This window comes from Podarcis tiliguerta (genome assembly GCF_965153285.1).
Source record: "Podarcis tiliguerta genome assembly, chromosome: 14".
Lineage (NCBI taxonomy): Eukaryota > Metazoa > Chordata > Lepidosauria > Squamata > Lacertidae > Podarcis > Podarcis tiliguerta.
Window position 1 is genome coordinate 49,244,249 of NC_139547.1, and position 12,298 is coordinate 49,256,546.

Here is a 12,298-nt window from a genome sequence, read left to right on the forward strand (position 1 = left end):
AAAGTCAAGGGCAAACAAGGCATGAGAGCTGCACTGGCTCCCGGTGGAGTACGGGATCAGGTTTAAGGTGCTGGTTTTAACCTTTAAAGCCCTATACGGCCTAGGACCCTCATACCTACGGGACCGCCTCTACTGGTCTGTCCCATGGAGGACCTTACGGTCTTCAAACAAAAACATCTTGGAGATCCCGGGCCACAGAGAGGTTAGGCTGGCCTCAACCAGAGCCAGGGCTTTTTCGGCCGTGGCCCCGATCTGGTGGAACGCCCTGTCACAAGAGACTAGGGCCCTGCGGGACTTGACATCGTTCCGCAGGGCCTGCAAGACAGCCGTTCCACCAGGCCTTTGGCCAGGGCACAGTCTGACCCCCTCCTTTGGCAATCCTCACAGAACTCTAGCCCAATGGTTGCCATTAATCTGATTTGAACTGATTTTATAATGAAATGATTTTAGAATGTTGTATTATTTTACTGTTGTTAGCCGCTCTGAGCCCGGCTTCGGCTGGGGAGGGCGGGATATAAATAAAATATTATTATTATTATTATTATTATTATTATTATTATTATTATTATTAATGAGAGGCTGTGAGATCAGGCCAAAGGCCCAACAGGGGGAGTTCCAAGATGGCGATGGCTTAGCAAGCAGGCTTCAGAGCTCCGCAGATAACAGGACTGTAATTAGCATTGATTGCTACCCAGGGAAGTAATTTTTCCTACTTCTCTACTTTTAAACTTACCAACCTACTGAGATTCATAGAATCATAGAGTTGGAAGAGACCACAAGGGCCATCGAGTCCAACCCCCTGCCAAGCAGGAAACACCATCAGAGCACTCCTGACATATGGTTGTCAAGCCTCTGCTTAAAGACCTCCAAAGAAGGAGACTCCACCACACTCCTTGGCAGCAAATTCCACTGTCAAACAGCTCTTACTGTCAGGAAGTTCTTCCTAATGTTTAGGTGGAATCTTCTTTCTTGTAGTTTGGATCCATTGCTCCGTGTCCGCTTCTCTGGAGCAGCAGAAAACAACCTTTCTCCCTCCTCTATGTGACATCCTTTTATATATTTGAACATGGCTATCATATCACCCCTTAACCTCCTCTTCTCCAGGCTAAACATGCCCAGCTCCCTTAGCCGTTCCTCATAAGGCATCGTTTCCAGGCCTTTGACCATTTTGGTTGCCATCCTCTGGGCACGTTCCAGTTTGTCAGTATCCTTCTTGAACTGTGGTGCCCAGAAATGGACACAGTACTCCAGGTGAGGTCTGACCAGAGCAGAATACAGTGGCACTATTATTCTATCTGCACCTTCTTGTCTATGCTATGAGAAACATCTTGGGCAAGTTCTGTGAAGCATCCTGGGCAGGCCGCCAGATGCTAGCTATTAACCGCCAGCTCCCTTCTATACTTTGTTCCTGGAACTCCTGGCAGTCACCACACAGAGAAGCTCTTAAATTGAACAAACAGAGTACTTTCTATTTTTTCTCTCTTCTTCGGTTGGGGAAACCTCTCCTTGTTTACTCCCCACGGTGAAGCTATGCCGGCTAGTAAATGCTACCAGGGACCCAGAGGATGTAGCTCTCTCACCGGTTCCCAAACAATCTAAAATAGAGGACTTTTAAAAAACAAATCTGCTTTTATGGTTCCAACAAAAAAAAAAACAGTTTTCTCCCCTTGAAGATTATTGTGAGTGTGGGGAGAGTATTCAAGGTGAGAGCGTGGAACTGGATCCAGCAATGGGGCAAGTTGATCCTGTGCCGCTCAGAGAGGAAGGAATAGCAAGCAGGGAGAGCACCCAATTAACTCTAATTGCAAGAACGGTTGAGTACAGTAGTGCCTCGCAAGACGAAATTAATTCGTTCTGCAAGTTTTTTCGTCTTGTTAATTTTTTCGTCTTGCGAAGCACCACTGTGTATTGACGGTTTCCCATAGGAATGCATTGGCGGTTTTTTAAAAAAGGCGCAAGACGTTTCGTCTTGCGAAGCAAGCCCATAGGGAAATCCGTCTTGCGAAGCAACTCAGAAAACAAAAAACTCTTTTGTCTTGCGAGTTTTTCGTCTTCCAAGGCATTCGTCTTGCAAGGTACCACTGTATGTCTTTCAACAAACTAGAGGTAAAAGGTAAAGGTATAGGGACCCCTGACCATTAGGTCCAGTCACAGACGACTCTGAGGTTGCACGCTCATCTCGCTTTATTGGCCGAGGGAGCTGGCATTTGTCCGCAGACAGCTTCCAGGTCATGTGGCCAGCATGACTAAGCCGCTTCTGGCGAACCAGAGCAGCGCACTGAAATGCCGTTTACCTTCCCGCCGCAGCGGTACCTATTTATCTATTGCACTTTGACGTGCTTTCAAACTGCTAGGTTGGCAGGAGCAGGGACCAAGCAAAGGGAGCTCACCCTGTTGCGGGGATTCGAACCGCCGACCTTCTGATCGGCGAGCCCTAGGCTCTGTGGTTTAACCCACAGCGCCACCCGAGTCCCTCCAAATTAGAGATATTGCCTCTCAAATAACCCAGTTATCCAAAGAGGTCCACAGTTTATCACTTAATAACAAGCAGGCATTAACAGAACACAACGTCCTGTTCTTACAGTGGCCAACCAGACAACCGCGGGAAACCTGCAAGCAAAACCCAAGCACAGGAGCTCTCCCCCCCCCCCTTCTGCAGCTTCCAGCAGCTGGTTTTCAGAAGCCCATTGCAGTGGAACCTTGGTTCTCGAACTTAATCCGTCCTGGAAGTCCGTTCAACTCCCAAAAACGTTCGGAAACCAAGGCGCGGCTTCCGATTGGCTGCAGGAGCTACCTGCACTCAATTGGAAGCAGCAGCGGATGTTCAGGTTCCAAACCAGAACATTCACACCTGGATTTGCAGCGTACGGGAGCCAAAACGTTAGAGCTGCAAGGCGTTCGAGAACCAAGGTAAGACTGTACTTGGAAGAGGCGCATCTGTGGCCCTCCAGATGTGTTTGAACTCCAGCTCCCATCAGCCCTCCCAGTGTGGCCAGTGGTGAGGGGTGATGGGAGCTGAAGTCCAGAAATGTCCCCAAAGAACCCGCTATGAAGAACACATGGCCGAGGAGAAAGTTAAGAGGGAACCACCACAGATCCGTGTGTTGGGCCCTTAAAACGGAAGGCCTCTCTCTCACCAGCGCGAGGTCGTTGTGCTGTCCCTGTTCCTCCACTGGAGCATGCTGGGAAAGGTAAACCAAGTAAGCGCTGATCGTCTGAGGATCCGTCTCCATGTGGATGGCCTGGAAACAGCAGAAAGAATTGTGTTTCTCAGCCTCAACACTAACCAACGGAAAATTGGAAACCCTTTTTATTTTAATTCTCTCTCTTTCCTTTCTTTTTTCATTTTTTTTTAATTAAAAATTTTATTGCTTTACAGAAGTATGTGTAATGTCTCTCGTATTTTTTCCATGTAACATTTTTACAAATCAGTTTCATTTGTTGAGACATTGGGGCGGGGGCGGGTGGCGATGTTTCTATTTTGCTTATATATGTAGGGTTTGGTGTCAGCGTTGCTCGCGCTGTTCACTTGTGTTTCTTTGGTGGTGAGAGAGGTTGGGGTTGGCCATGGGTGTAGATGTTCATTTGTGGTTGGCTGTGGTGGTCTTTGTTTTCGTGTGTGAGTGGGGTGGGTGGGTGCTTTGGATCAGGTTAGCCATATTGATTTGTATGCTGTTGGTGGATTATTGTTATTGTCTTGTTGGGCTCTGTTTCTTTTTTCTTTCTTTTGCTTCTGGTGTGTGTGTGTGTGTGTCCTCTACTCTGGGTCAATGAGGAACCTGTGTAAGAGGCAGGGAAGGGAAGAACTTCTAGGGTGGGAGACTAGGAGGATAAACTGGAAGCTCCCACGTGAGAGCTGCGGGGCGTGTCCAGCCCCTTCTGGGTGAAATAAGGATTAAGATAGCTCCATCCAAGACATGAGGGATAATAGCAACAACTGGGGGAAAGAAAGACATAACATCTTTCAAAGACAGGAAGAAACACCACGGACAGAATAACAAACGCACCCAGGAAGAACAAGGATCTAGTTATGAGTTCCTCACTTGTAGTCTTATAAATCATTTAATGGGTCGACACAAACAGAAGTGATTAATATTGCAGTTGTTGTATGAGGGATTATGATTGTGACCCGAATGTAATTGAAATTAATAAGATTTTGGAATGCAGAAATAAAGGAAATAATCAAACCATCAAATTTAGCATGCCACCTTATCTAAATTATATAATTCAGTATTTGAACAATTGGTATCAATAATTGTATTATAAATCGGTATTGTTATAATGAGGCTATTATGGGAGCGTAATTGAAAAACTAATAAAACTAAAATAATAAAAAAAAATTCTTTAAAAAAAAATGAGGCTTAAAATCTACCTTTGAGAAAGGACTTTGTATTTTCTTTTTCTTTCTTTTTTCATATTCATTTAGATTAGTTTCAGTAAAATTTATGGGGAGGGGGGAAGAGGGCCCAGCACTGCTTTTCTAGTTATGTAGCATGTGGACTGGGGCTCATCAGAGGGCAGGTTGCGAGATGCCCTGGTCTCAAACCCACCAGTTCTCTAAAAGGTGAAGGCCAGCATTTTGAACTAAACCGAGAACCAAGTCAGATTAGCAACCAAGTCCTGAGACGAAGCCATCTTCCGTGTCAGCCTAAGCTGGAGATCTTACCTGCTGCAAAGCAACCGCAGTGGCAGCCCTAACGCTGTCAAACAAAGGCAGTTTGGGCAAGTCACGTAAGAGCCACTGGTAGCCCTGCAGGAGCTCTGAGTCCCCAGAGTCTTCCTCCATCGGGTGGTCCTTCTCTTCTCTGTCACGGAGTCCTCCTTCTGAAAGCACCAAGGACAGGCCCTGCAGGAAGGACAGAGGCAAATTGATACAATACAGAGACCACTAAGAACTGCAGAGTTGGAAGGGACCCCGAAGGTCATCCAGTCCAACCCCCTGCAATGCAGAAATCTCAACTAAAGCATCCATGACAGTGTCAGGAGTTCAGCCTACACTCGAGTAGGACCCTGGCAGAGACACATGCCCGACTGGCATGTTCTCTCCCTCCTGGTTAATTGTTCGGGAGCTTCAAAAGCTTTCTTCTGCCCAAACATCACAGCGACCGATGCCAACTGACACCGGCACACTTAGGGATCTGCAGAGTTTGCGCATCATGCGCGTGACAGACCTCAGCAACTCAGCACTTTGGCTAATCTACTTTATTTACATCTAAACACACAGGGAGCACTGCAACATGGCTCCCTCTCTCTCTAGCATCAGACAGCAAAGAACTAAGGACAATAGTCCCACTTCACGGAACACAATAGCGCAAACATCCTGTCTCCGTCACTTCCCACTCTGTGGAGTCAAAACATACACCATCATGTGATAGACAACAATCCCATGACTGCAATCACGGAGCAGGAATTCTAACAGACAGATGGCCGTCCAACCTCTACTTAAAAAACCTCCAAGGAAGGAGAGTCCGCAACCTCCAGAGGGAAACCGTTCCTCTGTCGAACAGCTCTTACTGTCAGAAAGTTATTCCTGATGTTGAGTTGGAATCTCCTTTCTTGTAACTTGAAGCCATTGGTTCGGGTCTCCCCTCCAGAGCAGGAGAAAACAAGCTTGTTCCCTCTTCCATATGACGGTCCTTGAGGTATGTGAAGACGGTGATCCTGTCTCCTCTCAGTCTCCCCTTTTCCCAGGCTAAACATACCCAATTCCCTCAACCACTCCTCATGTGGCTCGGTGGCAAAACTATCTTTCAAAGAAGCCAACAAAGGGAGTAAAACACACACCCCCAAACCCTCAACAGTCTAGCGAGGGCTGCATTTGCTCAGTAGCCTCGGAATGTCAGCTAGAAAATAATAATAATAATAATTTTTTTAAAAAATAAAACTGGAATGGAGAGTTGACTGAAGACCCTGCATAACTCTCAATCAGCTTAGGATTTATGGATATATCGCTATGTTTTGCTGCACTTGTTGTGCTCACTGCCATTTGAATCTTATCCTTTTACAGTGGTGCCTCGCAAGACGAAAAGAATCCGTTCCGCGAGTCTTTTCGTCTTGCGGTTTTTTCGTCTTGCAAAGCAAGCCCATTAGCGGATTAGTGCTATTGGCAGTTTAAGGGCTATTAACGGCTATTAAAGGCTTAAGGGATTAGCGGATTAGCTGCTAAAAGGCTATTAGTAGCTTAGCGCTTTAGAAAAAGGGGTTGGGGAGCGGAAAAACCCCCTCAAATTTTTTTGTCATTTTCGTCTTGCGAAGCAAGCCCATAGGGAAATTCGTCTTGCGAAGCGCCTCTGAAAACGGAAAACCCTTTCGTCTTGCGGGTTTTCCGTCTTGCGAGGCATTCGTCTTGCGGGGCACCACTGTATTTGAAACCCACATCCGAATGGGTACACAGGGCAAGAGGTGGCCAAGCTACCAGTGGAATAAGCTGAAGAAGCATCTTCCTGTGAAGCAGTCCCATTGTCAGGAGGCTCAAGAGAGGCCCGGCGACACTGTCCTCGCCAATTTCCTTACCTTCATGGCCAGCACCCGTGAGGCCACCTGGGAGGAGCCAAGGCGCCTCAGGAAATAGTCGAGGACTTCGCACGTGGTCTGCTCGTCGGCCTTGGGCCCCAGCAGCAGGTCCTGGAGGCGTCCAAGCAGCTGCCTCTGCTTCTGCTGCCTCTGTGGAGAAAGAGGTCACCGTTTCTTCCCAGCGGTTCCCCAGCTACTGAACCGCTGAGAGCTGATGTGGGGTAGCAGCTACCGTGGCAAGGCCAAGGCAAAGGAGGCTGGGGTTCAAAGAATCGCTCAGGCCGCATCCACACCATGCATCTGAAGAGCTTGATGCCCCTTTAAACAGTAGTAGTAGTAGTAATAATAATAATAATAATAATAATAATAATAATAATTTATTATTTATATCCAGCCACTCTGGGCAGCTTCCAACAGAATATTAAAATACAATCATCTATTAAACATTAAAAGCTTCCCTAAACAGGGCTGCCTTCTGATGTCTTCTAAAAGTCTGGTAGTTGTTTTTCTCTTTGACATCTGGTGGGAGGGCATTCCACAGGGCAGGTGCCACCACCGAGAAGGCCCTCTGCCTGGTTCCATGTAACTTGGCTTCTCACAGTGAGAGAACCACCAGAAGGCCCTCGGAGCTGGACCTCCATGTCCGGGCAGAACGATGGGAGTGGAGACGCTATTTCAGGTATACTGGGCCAAGGCCCTTTAGGGCTTTCAAGGTCAGCACCAACACTTGGAATTGTGCTCAGAAACGTACTGGGAGCCAGTGTAGGTCTTTCAAGACCGGTATCACGTGGTCTCTGGCTTCCCCCAGAGAATTATGGGGGCTGCAGTTTGCTAAGGGGGCTGAGGGTGTTTAGGAGATCTCCTGTACCCCTCACAGGGCAACCATCCCCAGAGTGGTTGAGCAATCAATTCCGCTTCACAGGAAACTCTAGGGAAATGGTAGCTCTGAGAGGAACATTGGGCTCTCTTAACAACCCTCAGCAACCTTAACAAATGGTGGCTGTCTACCAATGCTATCCAGTACACTGGCTGAGAACTTACCTGTCCACAGACTGTCCTGCCACAGTGGGGAATGCTCTGCCATGCGTTCTACGTGGGGCTACCTTTGAAGGTGACTCTGAAAGTACAACTAGTCCAGAATGCGGCTGCCAGACTGGTGACTGGGTGCAGCCACCGGGACTGTATAACACGGGTCCTAAAAATCTACACTGGCTCCCAGTGTACGTTTCTGAGCGCAATTCAAAGTGTTGGTGCTGCCCTTTAAAGCTCTATGTGGCCTCAGCCCTGTAGACCTCAAGGAGCGTCTCCACCCCCATCGTTCAGCCTGAGATCCAGCTCCAAGGGCATTTTGGCAGTTCCCTCACTTGAGGGTCGATTTCCCACTGGAAATATGGTTGTGTCTATGTGGAGATGGCAGTACTGAATCAGTAGCTCATGTGCTTCTAGCTTGCATAAAGATTCGAGGACTGAGCTGCTTACCTCTCTACTACTATCCATAAAAGGTCACTCAACCATTGCTACTGTGTCCTTTCTCTTGGCAGATCAAGATAATCAGGTGACAGCAAAAACTGCAAATCTTTTAGCAGGGGCAATTAGAACAAGTTCTATTGTTTGATTATTAATTTAAACCTTGAGAATGCATTTATAATAATAATAATAATTTATTATTTGTACCCCGCCCATCTGGCTGGGTTTCCCCAGCCACTCTGGGCGGCTTCCAACAAGGTTGAAAAATACACTAAAATGTCACATATTAAAAACTTCCCTGAACAGGGCTGCCTTCAGATGTCTTCTGAATGTCAGGTAGTTGTTTATCGCTTTGACATCTGATGGGAGGGTGTTCCACAGGGCGGGCGCCACTACCGAGAAGGCCCTCTGCCTGGTTCCCTGTAACTTGGCCTTTCGCAGTGAGGGAACCGCCAGAAGGCCCTCGGCGCTGGACCTCAGCGTCCGGGCAGAACAATGGGGGTGGAGACGCTCCTTCAGATATACTGGACCGAGGCCGTTTAGGGCTTTCAAGGTCAGCACCAACACTTTGAATTGTGCTCGAAAACATACTGGGAGCCAATGTAGGTCTTTCAAGACCGGTGTTATGTGGTCTCGGCGGCCGCTCCCAGTCACCAGTCTAGCTGCAGCATTCTGGATTAGTTGTAGTTTCCGGGTCACCTTCAAAGGTAGCCCCACGTAGAGTTAGGTTTTTACCTCTGTCTTTGGTAAATTTCATTTTGCTTTATTGCTATGGCTAGTGGCTGATGCAAAGAGAGAGCAGCTACCTCTCGTTTCTTAGCACGCTGCTCTTTGCTTTCTCCTTCCTCTTCCTCCTCGCCAGAGGCGGATTCGTCAGCGGCGTCATGCAGAAGGAATTCACAAAGGCACTGCACCGGGAGAACATCCAAGGAGCCCTCGCTGGACTGAACCAGGTCTGCTAGCCATGGCATCGATTGCGAAGAAGCCTAAGGAAGAAGAGGGTTGTTGTAAATAAAAATATGCCCTTTTCCCTTATGGGGTATCCAAGAGCCCATATAGAGTCCTTACATAGGTTCCCTATTGGTAGGAGAAAATAACAGAGGCCAACCAGAGAATATTGAGAAGCAAAGCAGCTAGTAAGCCTGATCTTTATTGAACTGTTGCAACAGGGTACTCCCCTCACACGCAGGAGAGGAAGAGGACCCCCAAAATTGCTGTGCAAGGGCTTGAAATTCCCATCCTGTGGATCAAGACCACCCCCAGAAACATTATGCATACATCACAGAAGGGGTGTAACCTAAGACCACCCCTCAGATACATCCCACCTACATCACAGAAATTTAAATGTTGTTTTTCTCCTGTCACAGTTTATCTCCTGTCTGGCAAGTTACTTGATTGGATTGCCTGGGGTGCCTGGCCATTCTTTTGTAGTGGTAAAATACTTATTTCCTGGGCCAGGTCACAGGCTCACACCTTATTCAAATGGACATATCCTTGAGACAAGATTTGTGAGGAAAGAGACAATGGGGAGGCTTTTCCAGTTTAACCTTGCAGAGAAAGGATTTGGTCAGTTTAGGAATCAAAATGGTTCCAGGTTGGTCTTCCTGTGTTGATCTATGTATGTGCAGTTATAAACATTACCATATATCTAAGACCATAAAATTCCTATCACAGGGTGAGGCCTCCGGGTATAGGGCAGTAGATAAATTCAATAATTAAAATAAATAAAAAATAAGCTGCTTCAGTCTGCAGAACTGGCATTCCTACTGGTGCTACACAACACCCGCTCCACATCTGTAAGAAACCCATTTTTTGAGTGAGGAGGCTACTACACTTTGGAACAACTGATAACAGGCTGCACTCCTTATGGTGCTTGAAAAAAAAACATTTCTTGCTTAGGCAAGCCTACCCAGATACACAGAATGTTGACATGCCTTTAAATCTGTTTTTGGTTTATGTGGTCTTAATTTTTCAAATGTTCTAATTGTTTTTAAGTTTTCACTGAGAATTTTATCATTTGCTTCTCTGTGTAAATTGCTTTGAGGTGTCTTTTTAAAAAATAATCCTGCAGTGTGTACATTTTATGAAATGAATGAATGAATGAATGGGTCTTTGAAGCTGGTTGGAAAGCCGGAACTGTTGGGATCGACCAAATAACTGGGGTGGTGGAGGAACTCTGCAAACAGAGGGCCATCACTAAGCAGAGCCAACCATGTGCCGTTCCCAACACTCTACAAAAGCCGCCCCATTTCCATCTCTACAAAAGCCGCCCCATTTCCATCTCCTCCCAACCCTCTTTCAGTCTTGCTCCGATTGAACAACCCTGTTCCAACATTCTAAGCGCATCCAGACGTTGAGTCGAACCATTTGATGCGAACCCAAAGGCTCCCCGTTTCCTGATGGACAGCTTTCAGAACGATGAAACCAAGCGGCAGCCCTCAGGTGCCTTCAATTCCCCTGCCTCCCCCCACGAATGGCACTCACCTGCCTCTGGATGATGTTGAGCAGGAAGTCAGGGTGTCTGCTGCGGCAGAGGAGGTGCCCCAAGCGGAGAGACTGGTTGAAGCTTTTCACCTGGTCCAGGACAGGCTGAGGTGGCCGGCGAGGAGGGCCCCTGAGAAGGGAACAGAAGGGGGATTCTTGGCTTTTCTCCCAACACTCCCCACCCCTCCACTGCTTCCCTGGAGGCTGCTAAAGACCTGTCTGCCTTGAGGGAAGGCAGAAGCGAGGCAGCACAGGCAAAGGACAGCACACAGGCCAGAGCGGCTAGGGCAAAGCTGTCAGAAGGTCATTGCACAAAGAAAAAAAAATATTAGTACAGACACTAAGCTGGATGAATCCCAAGCCGCAATTAAGATTGCCGGAAGAAATATCAACAACCTCAGATACGCAGATGGCACAAACTTGATGGCAGAAAGTGAGGAGGAATTAAAGAACCTTTTAATGAGGGTGAAAGAGGAGAGCGCAAAATATGGTCTGAAGCTCAACATCAAAAAAACTAAGATCAGGGCTACTGGTCCCATCACCTCCTGAGAAATAGAGGGGGGGGGGGGGAAATGGAGGCAGTTTTCCCAGTAGTGATGTATGGAAGTGAGAGCTGGACCATAAAGAAGGCTGATCGCCGAAGAATTGATGCTTTTGAATTCTGGTGCTGAAGGAGACTCCTGAGAGTCCCATGGACTGTAAGAAGATCAAACCTCTCCATCCTTAAGGAAATCAGCCCTGAGTGCTCACTGGAAGGACAGATCCTGAAGCTGAGGCTCCAATACTTTCGCCACCTCATGAGAAGAAAAGACTGTCTGGAAAAGACCCTGATGTTGGGAAAGATGGAGGGCACAAGGAGAAGGGGACGACAGAGGACGAGATGGTTGGACAGTGTTCTTGAAGCTACCAGCATGAGTTTGACCAAACTGCGGGAGGCAGTGGAAGACAGGAGTGCCTGGCATGCTCTGGTCCATGGGGTCATGAAGAGTCGGACACAACTAAACGACTAAACAACAACAACCTCATGTTACATTTGCTTCAGGTTGAATGGATTCAGGTTGTGTCCCGCGGTGACCTGGAAGTACTGGAAAGGGTTACTTCCGGGTTTCGCTGCTCGCGCAGGCACAGACGCGCAAAATGACGTCACATGCATGCACAGAAGCGGCAAATTTTGACCTGCGCACGCGCAGACGCAGGTTGCGTTCTGCTCATGTTGCGAACGGGCCTCTGGAACGGATCCCGTTCGCAACCAGAGGTACCACTGTATTAGTATTGGCTGCCAGCTGCCCTGAGGGGACTCTGTCGCTCTCTACATTTCCCACTTATTTGATGTATTCGTATCCCACCTTCCTTCCAAAGCTGGCATCCAAGGCGGCTAACAGCATTATAAAATGCACAGAACACGAATTACTCGTGACGCGGCAGCTAAAAAAGCCAATGCAATTCTGGGCTGCATCAATAGGAGTATAGCATCTAGATCAAGGGAAGTAATAGTGCCACTGTATTCTGCTCTGGTCAGACCTCACCTGGAGTACTGTGTCCAGTTCTGGGCACCACAGTTCAAGAAGGACACTGACAAACTGGAACGTGTCCAGAGGAGGGCAACCAAAATGGTCAAAGGCCTAGAAACGATGCCTTATGAGGAACGGCTAAGGGAGCTGGGCATGTTTAGCCTGGAGAAGAGGAGGTTAAGGGGGGATATGATAGCCATGTTCAAATATATAAAAGGATGTCACATAGAGGAGGGAGAAAGGTTGTTTTCTGCTGCTCCAGAGAAGCGGACACGGAGCAATGGATCCAAACTACAAGAAAGAAGATTCCACCTAAACATTAG

At 47.6% G+C, this 12,298-nt stretch overlaps 1 protein-coding gene across 2 annotated transcripts in view; it reads right to left on the reverse strand.

Annotated features, from left to right (window-relative positions):
• The window catches only part of INTS1 (integrator complex subunit 1), an 89,881-nt gene that overhangs the window by 46,990 nt on the left and 30,593 nt on the right, over positions 1–12,298 (reverse strand). For both annotated transcript variants that reach the window (XR_014504883.1, XM_083413298.1), the window contains exons 19-23: positions 10,465–10,594; positions 8,787–8,966; positions 6,514–6,663; positions 4,667–4,846; positions 3,138–3,242 (exon numbers count right to left, since the gene is read on the reverse strand). Coding sequence is in view for 1 of the 2 variants with exons in the window: in XM_083413298.1 (XP_083269424.1) it covers positions 3,138–3,242; positions 4,667–4,846; positions 6,514–6,663; positions 8,787–8,966; positions 10,465–10,594 (745 nt within the window). In the remaining variant the exon portion in view is untranslated. The remainder of the gene's footprint in view (positions 1–3,137; positions 3,243–4,666; positions 4,847–6,513; positions 6,664–8,786; positions 8,967–10,464; positions 10,595–12,298) is intronic.